The sequence below is a fragment of the Gallinula chloropus genome (assembly GCF_964237585.1).
Source record: "Gallinula chloropus genome assembly, chromosome: 15".
NCBI classification, from domain to species: Eukaryota; Metazoa; Chordata; class Aves; order Gruiformes; family Rallidae; genus Gallinula; species Gallinula chloropus.
In genome coordinates, this window is record NC_140100.1 from 3,763,329 (window position 1) to 3,782,417 (window position 19,089).

General features: G+C 44.2%; 1 protein-coding gene across 1 annotated transcript in view; it reads right to left on the bottom strand.

Moving 5' to 3' along the window:
* Positions 1-19,089, bottom strand: part of TSC2 (TSC complex subunit 2) — a gene marked incomplete at its 5' end in the record, with an annotated part of 32,765 nt that overhangs the window by 3,597 nt on the left and 10,079 nt on the right. Inside the window, 19 exons of the mRNA XM_084270925.1 lie at positions 825-1,011; positions 1,247-1,333; positions 2,198-2,273; positions 3,088-3,590; positions 4,303-4,463; positions 6,664-6,732; positions 8,199-8,414; positions 9,189-9,410; positions 9,831-9,943; positions 10,104-10,256; positions 10,841-11,005; positions 12,762-12,890; positions 15,436-15,530; positions 15,740-15,842; positions 16,157-16,250; positions 16,693-16,882; positions 17,431-17,565; positions 17,882-18,004; positions 18,691-18,844. Of these exons, the coding sequence (XP_084127051.1) occupies positions 825-1,011; positions 1,247-1,333; positions 2,198-2,273; positions 3,088-3,590; positions 4,303-4,463; positions 6,664-6,732; positions 8,199-8,414; positions 9,189-9,410; positions 9,831-9,943; positions 10,104-10,256; positions 10,841-11,005; positions 12,762-12,890; positions 15,436-15,530; positions 15,740-15,842; positions 16,157-16,250; positions 16,693-16,882; positions 17,431-17,565; positions 17,882-18,004; positions 18,691-18,844 (2,975 nt within the window). The remainder of the gene's footprint in view (positions 1-824; positions 1,012-1,246; positions 1,334-2,197; positions 2,274-3,087; positions 3,591-4,302; positions 4,464-6,663; positions 6,733-8,198; positions 8,415-9,188; positions 9,411-9,830; positions 9,944-10,103; positions 10,257-10,840; positions 11,006-12,761; positions 12,891-15,435; positions 15,531-15,739; positions 15,843-16,156; positions 16,251-16,692; positions 16,883-17,430; positions 17,566-17,881; positions 18,005-18,690; positions 18,845-19,089) is intronic.

Consider the following 19,089-nt stretch of genomic DNA (forward strand, 5'->3'; position numbering starts at 1 on the left):
AAACAAAGTTGTGCTCCCTTCAAGAGGTTTGTCCCCACTTGTGCTGAATCCGGTCCCGCTGTGCTCCATGGAGCATGGTGTGCAGTGGCCAGGGAAAAGGCAGCCTCTGAAAGCTCTGCTCTTGGCAGTTCTTAGGTTCTGCCCTGCAGAAGTGCTGCTGGGTGTTTTTTCGGTGACCAGAGAGTAGAATCTGGTTGGAGGAGGAAGGGTTAGATAGCTTAAACCAGGACTTCCCTAAGTGAGCTCCATGGGGCTGCAGTGAGCAACCTGCAGCTGCTCCACTGACCATCATACTGAAAGTAAGATGACTGGGATGCACAGAGCTGTGAGATTTGGGAAGGTCACCACAGTTTGCTGGATCCTGGATGACATCTTGCACCGCCTGGTGCTGCAGGAGCTGAGTAATACTGCAGTTCAATTAGCAACGACCACAGTAATGACAACCCTTCTGCCTTCAATACTGTTCTTTAGAGAAATAATTAGCAAAGCTTTGACACGTACACACTACCCTCATTAGCAGCATTCATAACAGCTCAAGAACAAATAGCTTATTCTAGGAACCTCTACACCAAACCACACCAGCCTTTAGTAGAGCAGACTATTTTAAAAGTGCTATGATTTTATTTATTTTTTTAAAATAAGCTGGGTAAGCACCTCTCCCAAACTTTAACATATGGTTTGCAGAGATACCAGAGAGAGAACGGGGGGGAGAACAGAGCCCCAGCTCATGTTTACTACATCCCTGGAAAGGAAACAGTTTTGGGAAGGCAGGTGAGTCTTAAGATGAGAAAAGAGCATCCTCCCAACTTCTGGAGCCTCCTTACCTTGCATAATGTCATCGTGCCAACAGTAGGTGAACTGCCCGTCCTCCCCACACACGTCCAGGCCACCAAGGTAGATTTTATCTGGCTGACAGTCTTTGAGCTCAATGAGCTTCCCTAACCCTGTCAGGAACTCTGTGTAGCGATAGGATCCGTGTTCATTTGACAGAATTGCAATTTCATTGTTGCTCTAGGAAAGAAGAACAGGGGGTGCCATGCTGAATGCCAAGAGCACCCAATCGGCCCCAGCAATTGGGTTATCACCTTCCCAGAAGGGCTTCAGCAGGAACACTGGGATTTACTGCAAGAAACTAAGGCAAAGCAAGGCTACTGCAGGAGCAGGACAGATGTCAGCTGGAGTAGTGGTGCCTGGCCTCCAGCTGAGGTGTAACCTGGAAGGATTAATGCACCTGCACACAACTCACCTGGCCTTCCCCAACGTAGAGCACTGCAATCTTGTGTGTGTCGTAAGAAGGAATTTGATCCAGGAGCTGTACTGATCTTTCAAAGGTCTGCAATCAAAACATGGGTCACATCTTTAAAAAAAACCAAACCCAACAAACCAAAACCTCATCACACACCCCCACTGCCCTCCCTAAAACCCCTTTGGGACGAGAGCCCAACATAAGCACAGACTCCTGTCCTTCACTAGTGTCTTCCCTGCCAAAAGCTGCCCTACTCTGTTCTGCAAGGGCACGGTGCACCATCACTCCAAGGCAGACAGCAGCACTGCATGGCATCTGTCACCACACCTCCCCTGTTTTACACTTCAGATGGAACTCATCTGGCAAACTGCACGGGTTAGGTGCACTTGCCACAACAAATTACACTGTATCATCATTTAGGCTCCAGGCATGAAAAATTATCATGTCTCTTGCTCCACAGAACATTTTTAGTACAAGGCATCACCTCATCTGATCCAGTCTCCCTACTGCCGGATTCCCCAGACCAGAAGTGAGGGGAAGCTGTCACTGGGAGGTGTATGGCACTTGGTCCATAACAATCCCATTCCAGCACTACTTCTCCAGGACATTTATGATTAATTTCTCATGTAACCACAGAAAGCTTCTTGGCCATTCCCAATTATCTGGAGGGCTGAGAGGTTTGTCTAGTGACATTCTGCCAATATCACCTAACGCTCGGTTTTCATCCTACCAGCAAAATCTCCCAATAGCTCAAATTCAATCCAGACCCATAAAACTGGAGCCACCAGGATGGGGGTACAGAAAACCTGTAGCACTGCTGGTATGAACCACCTTTAAATCATACCATCTGAGCTGGACGTTCATTCCTATCATTTATGTTCAAAAAAGGTGATTATGTTAGAAAAATACACTACAACAACTTATTTTGTAAAAAAAATAATCCTTGCCTACCTCATTTGGCAAGAGAAGGGGCTTGTTGTTCTCATCACCAAAGAAGGGGGAGTGGTACAACTGTAAAAACACAAAGCTAAGGGACAGAAGGGGAAAAAGTCCTGTTATCATAAAAATGTAGTCAATTTTGATCTGTTATATGTAAGAACATTATGTGCAGAAGAAAAAAAAGAGGAGGAATTAAAATGCTAACAGAGTATTATTAGTCATCTTCTAGAGACATTTCAGGCACCCGGACTACCTGCAGTTTGTAATAGCTGCCTGTCACAAAAAGCACCGGTTATGTCAAGCAGCAGCAGCTGCACATGTTCCCCATTCAAAAGCCAACCTTTACACAGGCTGGGGGAGTAGGAAAGCCCTCCTGCCTCCCAGCTACAGGGGGCTTTTCTAGGCTAGAAGATCAATGATACAGACATTTGCGTTTTATCTGCCCTCAATGAGATGAAGACTGTCTCATAATGCAATTTTGGGCAATTACCGATACCTAAAGTTCAAATAGCAACTCTTAAAGCCCCTTCTTTTCCTCCTTCTTAGTATTTTGCACATTAAATTTCTTCACTCTGTCCATGGCAAAATTAACCCCAGGTAACCTGCATTCAAGCCACACACGTATTTGGACCCTAAATTGGCATAGATTAAGAGCATGAGGAAACTATCTCCTTCTTTCACCATTTAAGAGACCTGTTTCCTAAATCACAAAGTTAATGTGGTGGTAGCAGGTTCAACATGTCTATATTAGCTCATAAAAAGCAGGTAATTAATCTTTCTTTTTAATCAGATACTGTTTTGTAGAGCCCACAAAACCAGCAGACCACTTTGAACAAATCCAGCCATGGCTGCAGCAATTCTGAACTCATCATCTCCACCTTCAGAGAAGCCCCTCCACCCACCTTGGGTTTATTCCAGGTACTTTCTCAGCATTGGAGGCTGCTGTTCTGCTCTTGAAGGCATCTCTCTCAATCCTTTTTCCTCTCCTTGATGGGGCTGAGTCAGAGATGGTGTAACCTCGGGGCCGGTGCCCAGAAGGGGAGCGAGGAGAGGTGACAGGACCGGTGCCATCCAACCCGCCTGACCCAGTCGCTCTGGCGTCTTCCCCCTTGGCCAGCCAACTGCCCAGCACTTCCCCTTCCAGGTTCCCAGACTGGGACTTGGATTTCACTTCTGTGCTCAGCCTCCTTGTTACTTCTCTGCCATTGGCATCTTTGAGGACCTCCTGCAGCGTCTGTAGCTCAGGGGAAGAACTGGACTTGCTGAGCGGCTGAGATGGCTGGAAGGAAAGCTCCTCCAGCGTTCGGCCGTCCTCTGATGGTAGGACTCTCCCAATGGGAATTCCACCCTCCACCAGATCTTCTGACTTCAGAGATTTTTCTTCTTGGCTGGAGGTTGAGGAGGACTTAAAGAAGGAGAAACAAAGATGAACAGTTTTCTTGATATGTAAAATAAAAGCTGACAGCAGTAACGCTGACACCCTGAGAGATGAGCAGAAAGGTGCCGAGCCCAAAGCAATGCAGAGCAGGCATTTACTGCTGCTGCTCTGCACACAGCCCCTCCCAAGGCATCCCCATGCCCAACCAGCACTGCACGTGCATTTTGGTATCACTAGTGAGTGCTTTTGGAGCGTGCCAAGGGGGACTCCTCTGAGCACAGACAATTCTCCCGCGTGTTAAGATGGGGCTGTCACAGAATCACAAGGTTGGAAGAGACCTTTGAAGATCATCGAGTCCAACTATTCCCATCCTATGCTAAACCAGATCCCTAAGTACCTCATCAACCCTTTTTTTGAACATATCCAGGGAAGGTGACTCAACCCCCTCCCTGGGCAGCCTGTTCCAGGCCCTGACAGCTCTTTCAGTAAAAAATTTGTTTCTAATATCCAATCTAAACCTGCCCTGGCACAGCTTCATGCCATTTCCCCTTGTTCTATCTCCTGTCCCCTGGCTGAAGAGACCATTGCCCACCTCTCTACAACCTCCCTTCAGGTAGTTGTAGGTGATGATAAGGTCTCCCCTCAGCCTCCTCTTCTCCAGGCTGAACACCCCCAGCTCCCTCAGCCGTTCCTCATATGGATGTCCTATTGTAGAACTGGTTAACCTGTTTCTGCTTACCCTGCTGTAAGACTCCTGGGATTTACCAAACCTTTCCTCACTTAGGACTTGTTCAGAACACGAAGTCTCAATGTCCTCGCTCTCTGGAGACTCGATTGGGGATTCAGTTTCCTTTAGCTCCATTTCAGACGGGCTCCCTTCCTCCAGCACCACCGCCGACTCTACCGAGACACAAGGCAGAAGCACTGAAGTCTGTAGAGAGGCACAGACCGGCAAGGCCCCCATCCTCTCCTCTGAAGTACCAGCCTTTTCCCTATGGGATTTCAGTGGAAGGCCACATTGAATGAGTGCTCTGGGTCTTTGATTTCTTGTCATGTCAGACTTGCTCCTGGTTCCCCTTTTGTATTAGAGTAACGGATCACCTTACCCTCAGAGCAAAGGGCTGCGGCTGCTTTGGTCACAGTAAGTGCCGTTGTTTCCAATTGTTACCGATGGACAAGCAGGGGACAGAATGAGGAAATGGGACCTTGTACACCAATGCTGGTTATCAGGACAGACAGGAACTACAGAGATGTAAGGAAGTACAAGACTAGCATTAAAAGTTCATCGTTACCCAGGCAATGAAGACATCAGTTCTACACAAGTGTGCCAAAAAGTAAGCTTTTCTTGTACTGAAATGCAACGCTCCTGTGCCTTGTAGTGGCCTAGAAGGAGGCAAGAAATTTCACCAGGAGCCATTTACTTGCAGTTTGGCAGCTTTCCTAGTATGTCTCAGTAGAAACAAAACAATTCAGCCCTAGATATGTATGAAAGGACAAGAGAGTACAAGAGTAGCAATACATGCACTGCAGCAATACTTGGAAACCTGCACGTGGCATCTGATCTGACAAATGGTTAATGGAACCACGCTGACAAGAAAGCTCCTTGGAAGCCCTGCCTACAGTGGAGGAGGTTATCACAGTGCTTAACGTTGTCTCTACTCCAGGCAGTGACCCTGACCACAGGGATGAGTCTGACCAAAGGCTCCTCTTGGCCTTGCTTTTTTTGTCCTGAGGAAAAGGCTGGAGAACAGGAGGCTTCCCATTACGCACACAAGGGACTGGAAGACCAATCTGAAAGGCCAAGATTTGTTTTCCAAAGTAAAATAAAAATATATTTGCACATACAGAAAAATAAAGAAAATCAGCAAAATTAAAAAAATAAAAATAAAAATAAAAAAATCACTAAAGCAGCTTTTTTCCTGGATTGATTTCAGCTCGCAGGACCAAAGTTATTTCAAAGAAGCAATTAAGAGTTAGCATTGCACACACATACCTTCTAAAAAAAACCCAAACAAACATAAAAACAAACCAAAAAAAAAAACCAACAAAACCCAAAACAACGTGCTGATCTGGTTAGCTGTCCAAGCCAGAACACACCTGCATATATCCAGTGTTTCCAAGCTTCCCTACCTCTTGCACTACTGCCAAGATCGCTGGTGGTTTTAAATACTGTGAGCACACACTAATTATTCTTTAAGTGGGAAGAGAATGGTATAGGCAGAGAAGAGAAGTACAGGAAAATACTTCACTGCAGCATCTTTGCGTTGCTTTGAGAGGCCTGTGGCAGCAACAGCCAGCAGCTCCAAATACCCTGCTGCTCAACAGAGAATTTTCCAGTGAAGGAAAGAAGGCAGAAAGACATTTCAACCCTCTAATTAAAAAATCACAAAGCATTGCAGATTATCAAAGCAATGCAGGTGTTGTGCTCAGAAGGTATGCAATTTGATCCCCACTTCATTTAATAACAAAGTCGGTTTTGCTGAAGTGGAGAAAGATTTTACAGGAGCCTCCAAACCCCAGGATTGAGCAGGTTTTCCCCTGAAATGTATGTCTCCTTTTTTTTATTCAAAAAACTTTTAACCAGATCAAACTTGCATACGTATCAGACGTATATATTGGCTCCTTTTATCTTATCTGCATCCAATTTGGACAGATTGATGCAGGCTGAGCAGCCTGGGACTTCATTTCAGGGTAGCACATCCCATAGTGTCCTACGCTGTTCTCACAAGTGGGAGATTTCACCTTCAGCAGAACACAAGGCCAATTGTAAAACAAAGCTGTAAATAAGTAATTCAATTAATCAAGCTGCTCAGACATTTTGACAGCTCATTTAACAGTGTGCCTCACAACTCACAATCCACCCCAGCTACAACTAAAGCTGCTTTAAGAAACTGTCCACACTTGCAAATGTTGGATCTGGCTTGGACTTCTTCATGCTAGTCAAGATCCCATTTGTTGAGAGTAATGAGACTGGGTACAGACAGGAGACATGGAAGGGGAAAATGAAGTATGATGATACATTTGCTATGAATCAGAGGTGTTCTTCTATGGCAATACTTTTTTTTTTTTTTTTTTTTTCCTTAAAGATATATAAATATACCTGCCCAGGATATGCTCCTGTGCAACTTCCCTTGACAACTGGACTGGTACATGGAAGAGAAAGAGGCCACTGCAAAGGGAAATCAAGTGAGCAGCTACATCAAAAGGAAGGAGAGACTATATGAAAAAAAAAAATAAAAAAATTAAAAAGCACAGAGTTTAAAATGTAACCAAGAGCCTATTTTAAAATAAATAAATAAATAAAAACAAAGGAAAGAACAAGCTGGGATAAGCTCACTAGATGCCAAAGGGATACTTTAAGGGAACAAGGTCTCAACATGAATAAGGAGGCATAAACACATTCGAACAATGCAGACTCAAACTGCTCTCTTTGAAGAATGCATCTTTCTGAGTTTTAGAAACAGAAAATTCCTTAGCAATAGCCTAGCACACGCAGGAAACCAGTCTGAGCTTCTCCTGAGCTACACACTTCTGGCAAAAGGTTCTTTTCACATCCACAGAAAAGTCTGAAGAGCAGAAATACAGATAAAGATTCACATTGTTTTAGCCTCGAAAGAGGAAGGACAACGTGCATATGACAGTCTGACAGCAAATCAGCTCCAGCAAGTCTAACACAGAAGATATGTTAACAAGTGATTTTGTCAGACTGCCACAGGAGTGGCACTCAGCTGGGTGCTTCTTTCAACTGATCAGTTCCTAGAGGTCAGTAACACTGTTCCCAGGTAGGAATTCTAACTTCTTTTTTTTTCTTCTTTTTTTTTTTAAAAAGGTCATAATTGGCTTTTTACTCTAATTTTGTACTTACACATTCTGAAAGCCTAAAATCACATCCTGCTCTGTTGAAAGCAAACCTGAGCACTAGCATTGTCAGGTTGGTCGACACTAACGTCCCAACACAAGCAGCTCTCTGGGAAGTGAGCTAACACCAGAGCAAATACAGGGAAAAGCCCTGGCCACAGTGTTAAAATAAAACCATCAAGAGAAACTCAAGTGATTCAAGCACCAGTCTGAAGGCTAAACAGTCCTCCTAAGAGGTGAATACATCCACAGCCAACAGGATCTGCGTTCTGCTGTCTCATGCTGCGAAAGACAGTGGCAACTACTTGACCCTGTCTGGCAAGGTTTGTAACAGGCTGTTCTCCCAGGAACACACAGTGCTCCCAGTGCCCGACAAACTCCCATTCAGAAGACAAACAGAAATGGAAATGCTGCACGGGAAGATCCATCCACACGTGGGATGCCCAGATCAATCCCAAATAAGCAGTAAAAGGAAAAGATCCATGACTTTGTTCACTTTCATTCAGGAAACAGCCAGCACGAAGCATTACTCCTCCAAAGAAGCTCCACTACTCCTCTTTTCTTTAAGAAAGAGAGGTATTTTTCCAATGGAACATCAGAAGGAGGAAGGGAATTTTTCACTGAAAACTTTCAGGTGCAAGAACTGATTCCCCTTCTCACTGCTATTCCTCATGCCACTAACTGTGCTGTTCCAAAAGATCTGCAGTAACTTCAAAGAGACTTTAAACAGGCCAGTGCCAGCTATGCTGGACCCGCTACTGGTCTGGTATCTCTCACCTGTGTTGGAGCGCTGGAGAAGCGATGGTTTGGCTGTCCCAGTGGCCAGGCTGGAGGAGGGGACAGAAAGTGATTTATACAGAGCTGTTTCCCGGTGCTCTTTGAAGCGCTCCGCAGCCATGAGAGCATTAGAGAGCTCTTGCAGGGGCATGTTGTTAATGTCTGAAGAAAACGGACTGAGCGGGTTCTCCAGGCTCATTAGCCAGCTTGTGTTACCTAGTAAAAGAAAATTAGGGAAGAGTATTAAGTACTCCTTACTCCACCAAGTTTACAACTCACATCAAAAAAAAAAGCCCAAATTGTTCCGGATTTTACAAGTAAAAAAAAAACCAAAACAGGCCAAGTTCTCAGTTTTCCTGACATCTGGCAGAAGCACTTGATTAATTTCCTATTTTCAGTTCTCAGAATGCTGTACTTCACCCCAAGCTCTTCAAAAATCATGCTTGGTAGCTCACTACTACAGCAGATTCCCAAAAGGCATCCAAAACACTCAGGTATTTTAATTAACGATACCAGGTCAGTTATTTTCTCACGGAGCAGCTTTCAGTTGAAACAGGTAACTCCCTGTTAATGTTGTGTAACATACCAATATCCAAGAATTTTGGCCTTGAACATGTCACTACTCCTTTAACAGCAGCTGCTCTAGCCATATGCCTCATTCATCTGAAATGTAGCACGGGAAGCTAACACACAGCACAGATTTTCAAGAAAGAGCACAGAAATGCAAAGTAGGGTTGATACTGTCTGGCTCTATTTCTGTAACGATGCTTATCACAGAAATGTAAATCCTTGCTTCAATCTTTCCACAGGTCTTTTGTAGATTTAAAATACTAAAGAAGCAATTTCAAAGAATTGAGTATCAGATGTATCAGTTTCAAGAGGCAGTAAGAGATAGAGATCCATCTGCAACTAAGTCTGGAGTTTTCTTCTTCATCCAGGCTCCACTTTCTTGGCAAGTCAAAAGAGCTCACAGCACACTCAGGTAGATACCTGTAGGCCTGCGCACTAGGATTTCTGCCCATCCCTGTGTCAGCAGTGGGACATAGGCAGCTAAGTTCGCTTTTTCTTTCTGCAGAGGGGTCTGTGGAGCAGGATTAGTCTTCTCTGATCGAGGTGCAGGAGCAGGAGGACTCTGTGTCCCTTGGGAAGCCGAGCCACTGGGGAAATGGGACACTGAGCTGTCTAAGGCACCGACACGTAAGGCATGACCACCTAGCAAGACAGGCACAAAAAAGAAGGGAGAGCCATGCTTAGTGAGCACTAAAAATATCTCAGAAGTAATAAATCTTTCAAGCTCCTCTAGCATCTGTGCTCACAATATTGGGAACCCAAGAGAACCTCACCTTGAATCTGCTTCTTATAAACCATGAGGTTAGATAAACACAGGTGATTCTTGCTGCTGCTGCTTGCCACTTAACCACTGGTCAAAGCTTTCCTGCAAGGAGAGCCAAGCAGGAGGAACACCACCCCTCCTGAGGCTAGCAGCTGCTGCTACCTGCCCACTATGAAATACCAGACAGGTCCATATTTCTCTAATTAGTTTAGACACAGGTCTCTTCATTAGGCCCTCAGACATTTAAGCCTGCAACATGGACCCAGAAATGGCAGTAAGACTCCAGGGTAGGAATTTACCAGACATGGATCGGACTCTGCTGCGAGAGCTTCTGCAAACCTGCTGCCCAGCTTGAGATTCCAGTTTTGCTGGAGCTTCTTTAGTTTGCCTCACTTGCAAAACAGGGTCTGAGCTGTGTAAAGAGAAGATATTCGTGATATTGAGAGAAGAATCAGTCATGCTGGATAAATGACATTCCTCTTGGTTAACAGAAAACTTAGAAAGATGCACTGCAACAGTGGTTTAAGTGACTTTGTTAGGCAGAAAACTGTAGAAATGGGGGCAAAATTTACCTGGATTCTGTGCTGCTTTGGAGCTCTCCAGAGTCTAAGCCAAGCAGGGATCTTGTCCCTGTTCCAACACTTGTAGTGATGGTCACCAGCTTGTTACCAACCAGCCACGTCTTTGTCCGTCCTCCAGCCAACAGAAACTCACCCACAGGAGACCTAGGAAGACACCTGTGATGAGCACAGCCCTGGGGCTGCACACGCAGAGCTGACACGAGTGGCTTATTTCACAGAGCTACACAGAAGGCCCTGCCCACTTTCCTTCTTCACACGTACCCACTAGTCATCAACACATTTTGTATCAGGATAGGGATGAGCTGAATGAATTTACTATCAACCCACTGTAGTACTACAGGACACACTCTGCAGAGCAGAAGGGAATGAGCCTTCTCTGCACTACGTGTCTCCTCCTGGGAGGAGCAAGCAAGAAAAGTAAATGGCCTCCATTTGAAGCCAGCTGGCATGACACTCAGTTGTGTAGCAAAGACTCTGATTATCCAGGGAGCACAGCACTGCTCACGGACAGGATGCCTTCATGGCATCTCCTTCTGGACAGTTCAAGGCTGAAACAAAGGCTCATCTAACTTCTCTCACCTCCTATTTAGCCAAGCCTGATTTTAACTGTGAGGAACAGCTTCAGAGCGTGGGCCTGCCAGAATGTCAAATGTGTCATGGTAATTTTCCACTAGTAAGAGTGAAACATGACAAAACCAGCTCTCCCATGGCCACCAACCCACCCCTACCTTTTAGGAACTGCAGTGAAGTTTGAAAAGACGTATCGAGCCATCATATCCAGACAGGTCTCAGTGAGTTCCAGGTGGAGGTTTTTTAAGTTGTCATCAGCCTGAGCCATTGAATTTTCATCTGCAGAGCCCAGGCTTGAACTAGTGATGGATGTTTGTATCCGACTGGAAGAGAATGTTTCCAACTGACAGATCACATTGCAAAACGCTTGTCCCTGTCACGCGAAAGAGTGATGCAGAACAACCTTGCAGTACATGCACGTTCCAGATCAGAGAGGTGGCCAGACATCAATCCCAGGACACAGTCAAAAGTAGTTTTGGGTCAGCCTCATGTTGTGGTTTGTGGATTGTCATTGCAGAAAGTGTATTTTATTTTGAGAGGCTGAGAAACGCTGAAATGTCTGTCAACTGACCAGGCCAGGCCAGTGCTCTCTGATGTTGGGTGGCCCATGGGCAAATGCACCAAGCAAATAGTAAGTAGCAGCACCATGCTTTGAGTCCTCTAATCTATTGGAAAGGGCAAGCATCCCATGACCTGCAGAGTTTCCCAGGCAACATATTGCCCATGAGCCATAAAATGGGGCACTCAGGACTTTATAATCCTGAGGTTTGCTTTCTTCTCTGTTGCACCCCTTTCATACATTGATTTTTATTCCCCCTCCAAATTCAATAGCTCTGCAAAGCCTAATTTAACTTGAAATAGAAAAAAAATTGCACTCTGAACAGGAAATTGGCACGAGAATAGAGAGCAACTCTGCCTTCGAATGGCCCAAGTTAGCAATGCAGTTTAAAACAACTGCAGTAACAGGCTAGACTGCTATATTTTATAAAGACAACTCCTTTACACCACTGTAATACAAACTAAGCTGAGGTACAGCCAATTTTTTTTTATGACAACTTCTTTGGCACTGTTAAAGGTAATGATCTGAACTTTTACTTGCCACCATTTACATATAAATACCGGAGAAGAAAATCACTAATAGACTGATGGGGATATCAGAGGATGAAGTGCCAGAACTGAATTCACAATTCAGTCACTTCAACATCTTCCCTCCAGATACCATACAGCTATAATGAAAAACACAAACAATAAAGGTCCACTGGCAGCAATCCTTACAGATTAAGGCACAAATACTCAGATTTTAAACCAACACGCTATAGCCCACAGTTTAACACTCACAGCAAGTGATCCAGAAGTACATTTTAATAACTAGCACAAACTGTGTCATCTTTCACATGAGAAAAATCAATGTCTGCTAGCAAAGCTTGTTTGCTTTCATCATGAAAGTAACAGCTTCTTATGGGCTGAGGATACATTTCACTGCTGTACAGGAAAACAACTGAAGGTTTTCAGGGCACCATACTTTAGACCAGAATACTGCCATCAGCTCCCTTTGCCTCAAAGAACAAATCCTAAACTGAGGCCAGAAGTACTCCTCACTTTTGGGAGGAGAGCCTGTATGTAAGTTTGCAGAGTAACAAATGCCTTTCCTGGGACAAGCTGCTGCTTATAAGGCTGAAGTTTTAGTGGATTTTAACCAGGACTCTCACTTGCACAGAATGCAACCTTTTTCCTTTTTTTTTCCCCTTTTTAGTGCTTTTGGTCATTTGATTTCCCCCCTTCACCATATTTAAATTTGAAAATAGAAATTTTTGTTGCTAAAGCATCAGAGAATAGGGCAAAGTAACCATACACACCACAGGGTGTGATATGACAAGTGAGTAGTCGGTGTTGGGAAGCCATGGGATACCCACGATACTCTCCCAAAACCTTTAGCTGTGGCTATGGCCAGTTTTTCATTGCGTAACAAAGTCATGCAAGCATCCCACATGCAAATCCACCCTGCTTCCACCCACCCTTGCAGTAAAACTTCCAAGTGCTGAGTTGCTCTTGGATTCTCCCCATTTAAAGTGCCTCTACCTGCGGACCACATGTTCAGACACACTGATGCTGCGGGATCGGAAGGCATCAACTGCAGAGGATTCTTTCAGCTCTTTCACTGGAGGAGAGTTATTCAAGCCTTGCTTTGCATTTTTGGCTAGTCTTAAACTACTAGGTGGAGAAGCACCAAGCCCCAAAAGAGGTCACAGGAAGGGAGGAAATCATTGTAGGGATGTAGGTTGAAAGGTCACAGGTCACAGGGTCAATATTGGGGGATCCCGGAGGGTGATGGAAAATAAAACAAATGCCAAAAAAGGAAAACAAAAATTAAAACGTACAAACAAGCAGAGCTGGAAGCATTAAAAAAGACAAAACACATTTTGAAAACAAGATTTTAAACGTGCTACAAAACAAATGAAATTAGTACAAGTTAAAACAAAAAACTGATTGAAATGATAGTTGGAATACTGTGCTGTTAAACAAAGGCAAGAGCACCTGAATGCAAATTTTTCAAGTCTGAGAAGTTTTGTGCAGTTCAACCACCTCTGGTGCTGCCCCAACTCCCTGTTTCAGCACAGCTAAAAAACATGACAACTGCTGCAGAGACAAAATCCTAACATGCTTCTCCCACACCAGGCAGCAGCACATTTTTTTCTAGCACAGGGATACGTCAGCCACCTCTACCTCTGTGCCCGAATCTGAGCTCTCACCCTGAACCACAAAACCACCCAGGACCAGTCTGAGATGCCCCTTAGCTCAGCTCGAGACACCAGGGAGACTCAGCCCACCCACAGGAGACTCATCCACCCCACACTGCACAGGCAGAAGGGCAAGAACACCAGCATCCTCTTGGCTGCTGCTGGCTGCATGATGCTTTTCTGTCAGACAGTCTATCTCATTGCAGGCAGCTCAAGGTGACCTGCTCGACTTTCAGCTGGAACAGAGAGGAAGATTAAACCTTTACACTGCCAGGTGCCAACCACACATGGGAGAGGGCAGCAATGGACATCTAAGAGGCACTTCAGTCACTGCTGTGATGCATGCCTGGCTCAGTACCAGTTTGGGCAGCACAGTTGGTACAGCAGTTCACATCTCCATATATAAAACACAGATACTAGTTTAACCCTTCTGGCTCTTTCTGAGCATGATTTATCTATCCTCCTTTCAGTGAATTACTTTGCTTCAGATAGCTGGCTGGAGGAATCAGAATTTCTTTGTCCTTCTCCTCCCAGTGATCTCTGATGGATCATTTTTGGCCACAAAACGGACAAATGGAGACTGCAGAGAGCACAAGCCCACACTCAATCTGAGATAATCACCTACACCAACATCATGAGACAATCCAAGATAATCACCAACACCAACACCATGCCATTCAGCAGTCTTGGGAACTGTTGGGATCTTGATCTCTCAGAACACCCAGCACCTCAGCTAGGGCACAGAAATGCTTATTCTTTGGGCTTAAGGAGCAAAAACCAAACAGACAAGCTTCCCAAGCAAGGAAACGGATATCTGCTCAAAGTTTATTTCCTCTCTTGCTTGGCCAAAACCCAAGCTCAGATTCACAGGCAGTGGCAACCTGCCATTCTGGTGTTTCAGGCTGCTGAACAGCCCACACTCCTTAGCAGATTTCTGCAGAAAGTGATCCAGCAGCGTTAGCAAAAGCCTTTAGATACAGTAGTATTCCAACCTGGTAGAATTTAACAGGTTTTTGGAGGAAAGATTAGTTGAAATTCTAATTTGAGAGACGAGTGTCAAAAGGCTTCTCTTTCAAGTTTCTGAATGAAAGAGGAGGAGATGGGAGAGATGAAACACAAAACAGGGTTTATAGCTGTAGCATTAGGGCAGGGATGGTGTTTCTTCATTGCAAGATACTCATTGAGCCTTGCAGTTAAAGTAGAGGCACTTTCCCCAGGGTTCAAATGCCACTGTATGCTTACTGCACATTAACACTGAAGCAAGTTAAGTGAACCAATTTAGGTAAGCCCTGCAGGTAAAAGGAAGTTAGAGAAACCCTGAATGCCTTCCAAGGAATATTCTTCTATCCTGGCAAACTTTACTTTGAAAGACTGCTGGCAAGACACATTCTGACTCCTAAATACATTAGGTTCTGCTTAAAACTGACATAATGGGTTCAAAATAATACTACTAAAACAAAAAGGATCAGGCCATCCAGATACACTTAAGGCAGCTGTCTGCCACTCAGTACACTGTCTTGACAGATAACACTACAGCAAAACACAGCATTGGCACTCTTGATTTATACAAGTTGTGAATCACAACAACTTCTCTGCAATCACTTAAATCATTGTTACAGATCAATTATCAGAAGTTAATGCTATCGATATGAACGTGGTAGCCTATTCTGGTATTACCCCTCTCTCTTACTTCTTGTAGCACTGTACTGACACATCAACCTGAAAGAACTGATGGTTTTTAAAGTTTAACAACGAAAGCCCCACCCCTTACTGTAAAGGCTTACAGAACAGCCAGTGATGCCCTCATATGTACTGTCAGACTGTCTATTCCAGTTTCTTATCAACCTAAGTATGTCTTTTACCAATCCCCCTGACCTAAAGAGGTTTACTTTGCTTGCTTAAATGCACTGCCAGATTTGGGATAACTAGACCCATCCCCCTTCAGAAAAATACAGGGAGGGTGTGAGCACTAGAACAGGGAACACAAGACCCTGATGGAGTCAAATACTATTTACCTTTTTGGCCTCTCATTCAGGCTTGTACTGCGAGCCCTGAAACTGTCCTTCTCTGGTGTGTCATCAAAGGAAAGGAGGACATTGGAGCGCAAACCCTGCCAATGGAGACAAGCAGATCACTGTCTGAACAGCTGGGATGTGCAGCAGAAAGACCCCAACCACAGGCCAACACACAGGAGCTCACAGTTTTGAAGAAGAGAAAGGTAGAATTTTTCTAGCTTCAAAAAGAACATTTCAACTTCTCAAAACAGCTTTTAAGTCATCATTTTTATCATGTACTGTTTGATTGAGTAGTGTCCATTACCTTTGTGATATAGGGGACAAAGTCCTTTCGGAAGGGAAGGCGACACCGAATGAACCACATAGCTATCACATGATGGGCCAGGCAAACGATGTACTGGTTAAACCTAAAACAGGAGAAAGATGTCCACAGAGTTTAATGCTGCATTATGGTGCCATTCCAGAACTGAAGAACTCTCAATCTGAGAAAAGGAACTGTTCCTTTACCTACTATAAGCATAAAGAAAAAACCTCAAAAGTTCTGTTCAAGAAAAACAGGTGTTTGAACCAAGATGAGTATGCCCCTTCTTCAGAAAAAGCCTGTAAATACCAGAATGAGCAGTATCCCACAAATAACTTTGACCCAAGTAGTACAAAAAACCCCATGTCCCATTATCTTAATTTTACAGGCAAGGAAGAAACACATTAGCAATGAACTTACTTGGATGGGTTTGTGTATGGCAGGGAGATGGCAAACACACTGGCATACTGCTCTGCTGCAAAGTTCCTGTAGAGGTGTGGCAGCCTTGCAAGAGCTGGAAGAGTTGAGGAAGAAAACCAATGCAGGTGAGGTCTGAACACAAAACTATTCAGTATCACAGTTCAGTTTAGCTTGAATCGTTCTGTTTCTTCTAAGTCATCAGTTGGCATGCAAGTTACCATTGTGGTATAATTTTATGCTATTTAATTTATAAGCAGCAAGGTGGGAAAAGCAGCTGTGTATTTCCTATTGCTGCATGGCTGCACTACACAAAGCCTGTCTCTTTCTTCATGGTGTGCAAGCATTTTAAATAGAAACACAGTAACATCAAGAGACGAACAAACATTTATGCCTTGAGGATGGCCTAAGGGCATCCCCAAAACCCAAGAAGCCCTTACAATTCATTCCATACGACTAACACAATCAAAACACTCACATGCAGTGCAAACAATACATTTGTAACTACAGAAGATCCAAAGTAGAACGTTACAACTTACTTGAAAGGAATTCCAAGAGCGGGATTGCCATGTTGGCCGTAGCAGAAATGTGGGTTAATTTAACTATTAAGACAGGAAGTGCCTTTATGATGATGTCTGGCATTTCCACACTGCAGACAGAGAGTGCCACCACACACTGGTTTGCACAGCGGTAAATGAGACCGTGTTCCAGGCAATACACTATTTCACGCTAGAGGAGTACAAAAGAAAACAAGAAAGTCATGATACAGGGGTAAAAGAAACCCTCTGATGTACCATCTCCTGACTTCTGTTTGCATTTCAGAACAGCTTGTAAGGCATCACTACTCCCAGGCCTGTATGGATTCTCATCTGAAACGCACTGACACAGAACCTGAAACACTGCTGCCTGTATTCCAGGCTGAAATCTTAAGATGGGACTCTAATCAAGCAGATCTTTTAGAAATTGTTATTTACACTTCTGGTTAAATATAATTTTTATGTTTATCAGGGTCTTTCAGCACAAGATAAAGTCACCTGTGAGGGGGGGGCAGACATGGATGGAGAATAGCGAATCCAGCTGACCAGATGATTACTGCTGCATAAAATTAGCAAAGAATTTTTTCACCCTGATCCCACCCCCAATACAGAAGAAACATTTTGCAATGGGAATGGGCAGCGTTGCCTTGCACTTCAGTCTCCTCACCAGCTAGTATGAAAAAACACTCTACTATACAGGCTCAGGCCCCGTTACCCCTACACCTCTTACTTTGCCCATACCTGTTTAGCTTTGTCCAGATAATTGTGGTAAGATATCAAAGCTGTCAGTACTGGGACCACAGCCAGGTGCAAATCCGTGCGAGAAAAGCCTTCTGGGGTACCATGGAGCCTGTCAGTAGTCTTTTTGTCTGTGAGCTGACACACCACACAGTAAGTTAGAACACCTCACACTAAAAATACTCTCTGAAAAGGCAGTAGACAGGCACCACTCACAGCTGCATTTCCACACGTATACATATATACTTAAAGAACACTCATTATTACCTACTTCTGTACCTACAATAACCCTCACAAAGAGGAATGTGAGTGAGGGTTGACAACCAGCATGCTAATCTTCAAACTAATCAGACTGAAGAAAGAAAACCCAAAACTCTTGCACACACATCCCCAAACAACTCTGAAGCAAACTAATTATCTGGCAGTTGTGCATCAGTGGGGTGCACGGGGTTACCATGTAGCTCAGCGCAGAGGCCAGGAGGTCTATGTTACAAGGAGAAGTCAGAAATAGCACTTTATAGCGGAGGGACTCAGGTAATTTGTTGAGGACCAACTTCAACACCTTCCAATCTGTCTCCTGGAAAGAAAGAAAGAAGTTGATGTGGAAAATTTTTGTACAATTTTGGTTCAGTTTGAAAGAAAGACCAATGAAATTTCAGCTAACATGCCATTTCCTAGGCAGATGTAGGTCTTGGCATGGTAGTTACATAAGAAGAAGTGGCATTTAGCTGTCACAAGTTACTTGCTGCCTGTCATCCAGCTCTAGCTGCAATACTGGCACCACACACTGGAAGACAACTTGCATCCAGATCTGACTGAGCTCAGAAACACTGAGCCAGAATTCAATTCTCCTAACCACTAGCACAAACTGACTTCCAGAGTGAGACACCTCAGCACATAACTACATCTGATACAACACTAATGAGCAATTTGTATTTACAGTGACTGAAATTTATCAATTATCAAAATACTTCAAAAAAATTGCACTAGGAGGGTTTCTTTCAGTTTCAAATGTCCTTTCAGAAGCAGGATGATTTATTTGATCTCTGTTTAACAAACACATGTTTTGCCCTTATCTGCTCTAAGCAGAGTGAAAGCTTTCAGCTTTGCTTAGTTGCTGAAGAGCTGAACTGGTGCTCCCACTGGTGGTTGTAAAGCTGCACAATTACACACAGGTTCTGCCCAAGGATGATTTACATATTGCTTTTCCAGTGTTATTTAGACATGCCATGTGAAGATGACAACCATTAAGAGTGGACATACCTGCTTCAAACACTGCAGAAGGACACCAAAGACCATGGAGTATGGGAGATGCCCTATTCGAATGGTGGCGTTCTGGGAAGGCACACTGGGACTTCCTGAAGGTGGAGAGAGAGTACCAGGAGGCTTTTTCTCAGAAGCCCTCTTCTCTGCTTCTCTACAATCCAGAAAGGGAGAAAAATGCATGTAATGTAAAATCCAGAACAGAACACAACCTGTTCACATGACCTATAGTGCTACCCTACTTGGCAGCCACTTGGCCAAACAATACAAATTGCATTTTCAACTAAAAAACAAGATTTCTGAGTAGATAGGCAGAAATGAGAGAGTTTGGTCAGGTTAAGGGTCTTTCTACCCAGGCCCCCAGCAAATTTAGAAAAGTATCTTTTGGGGTGTGTTACA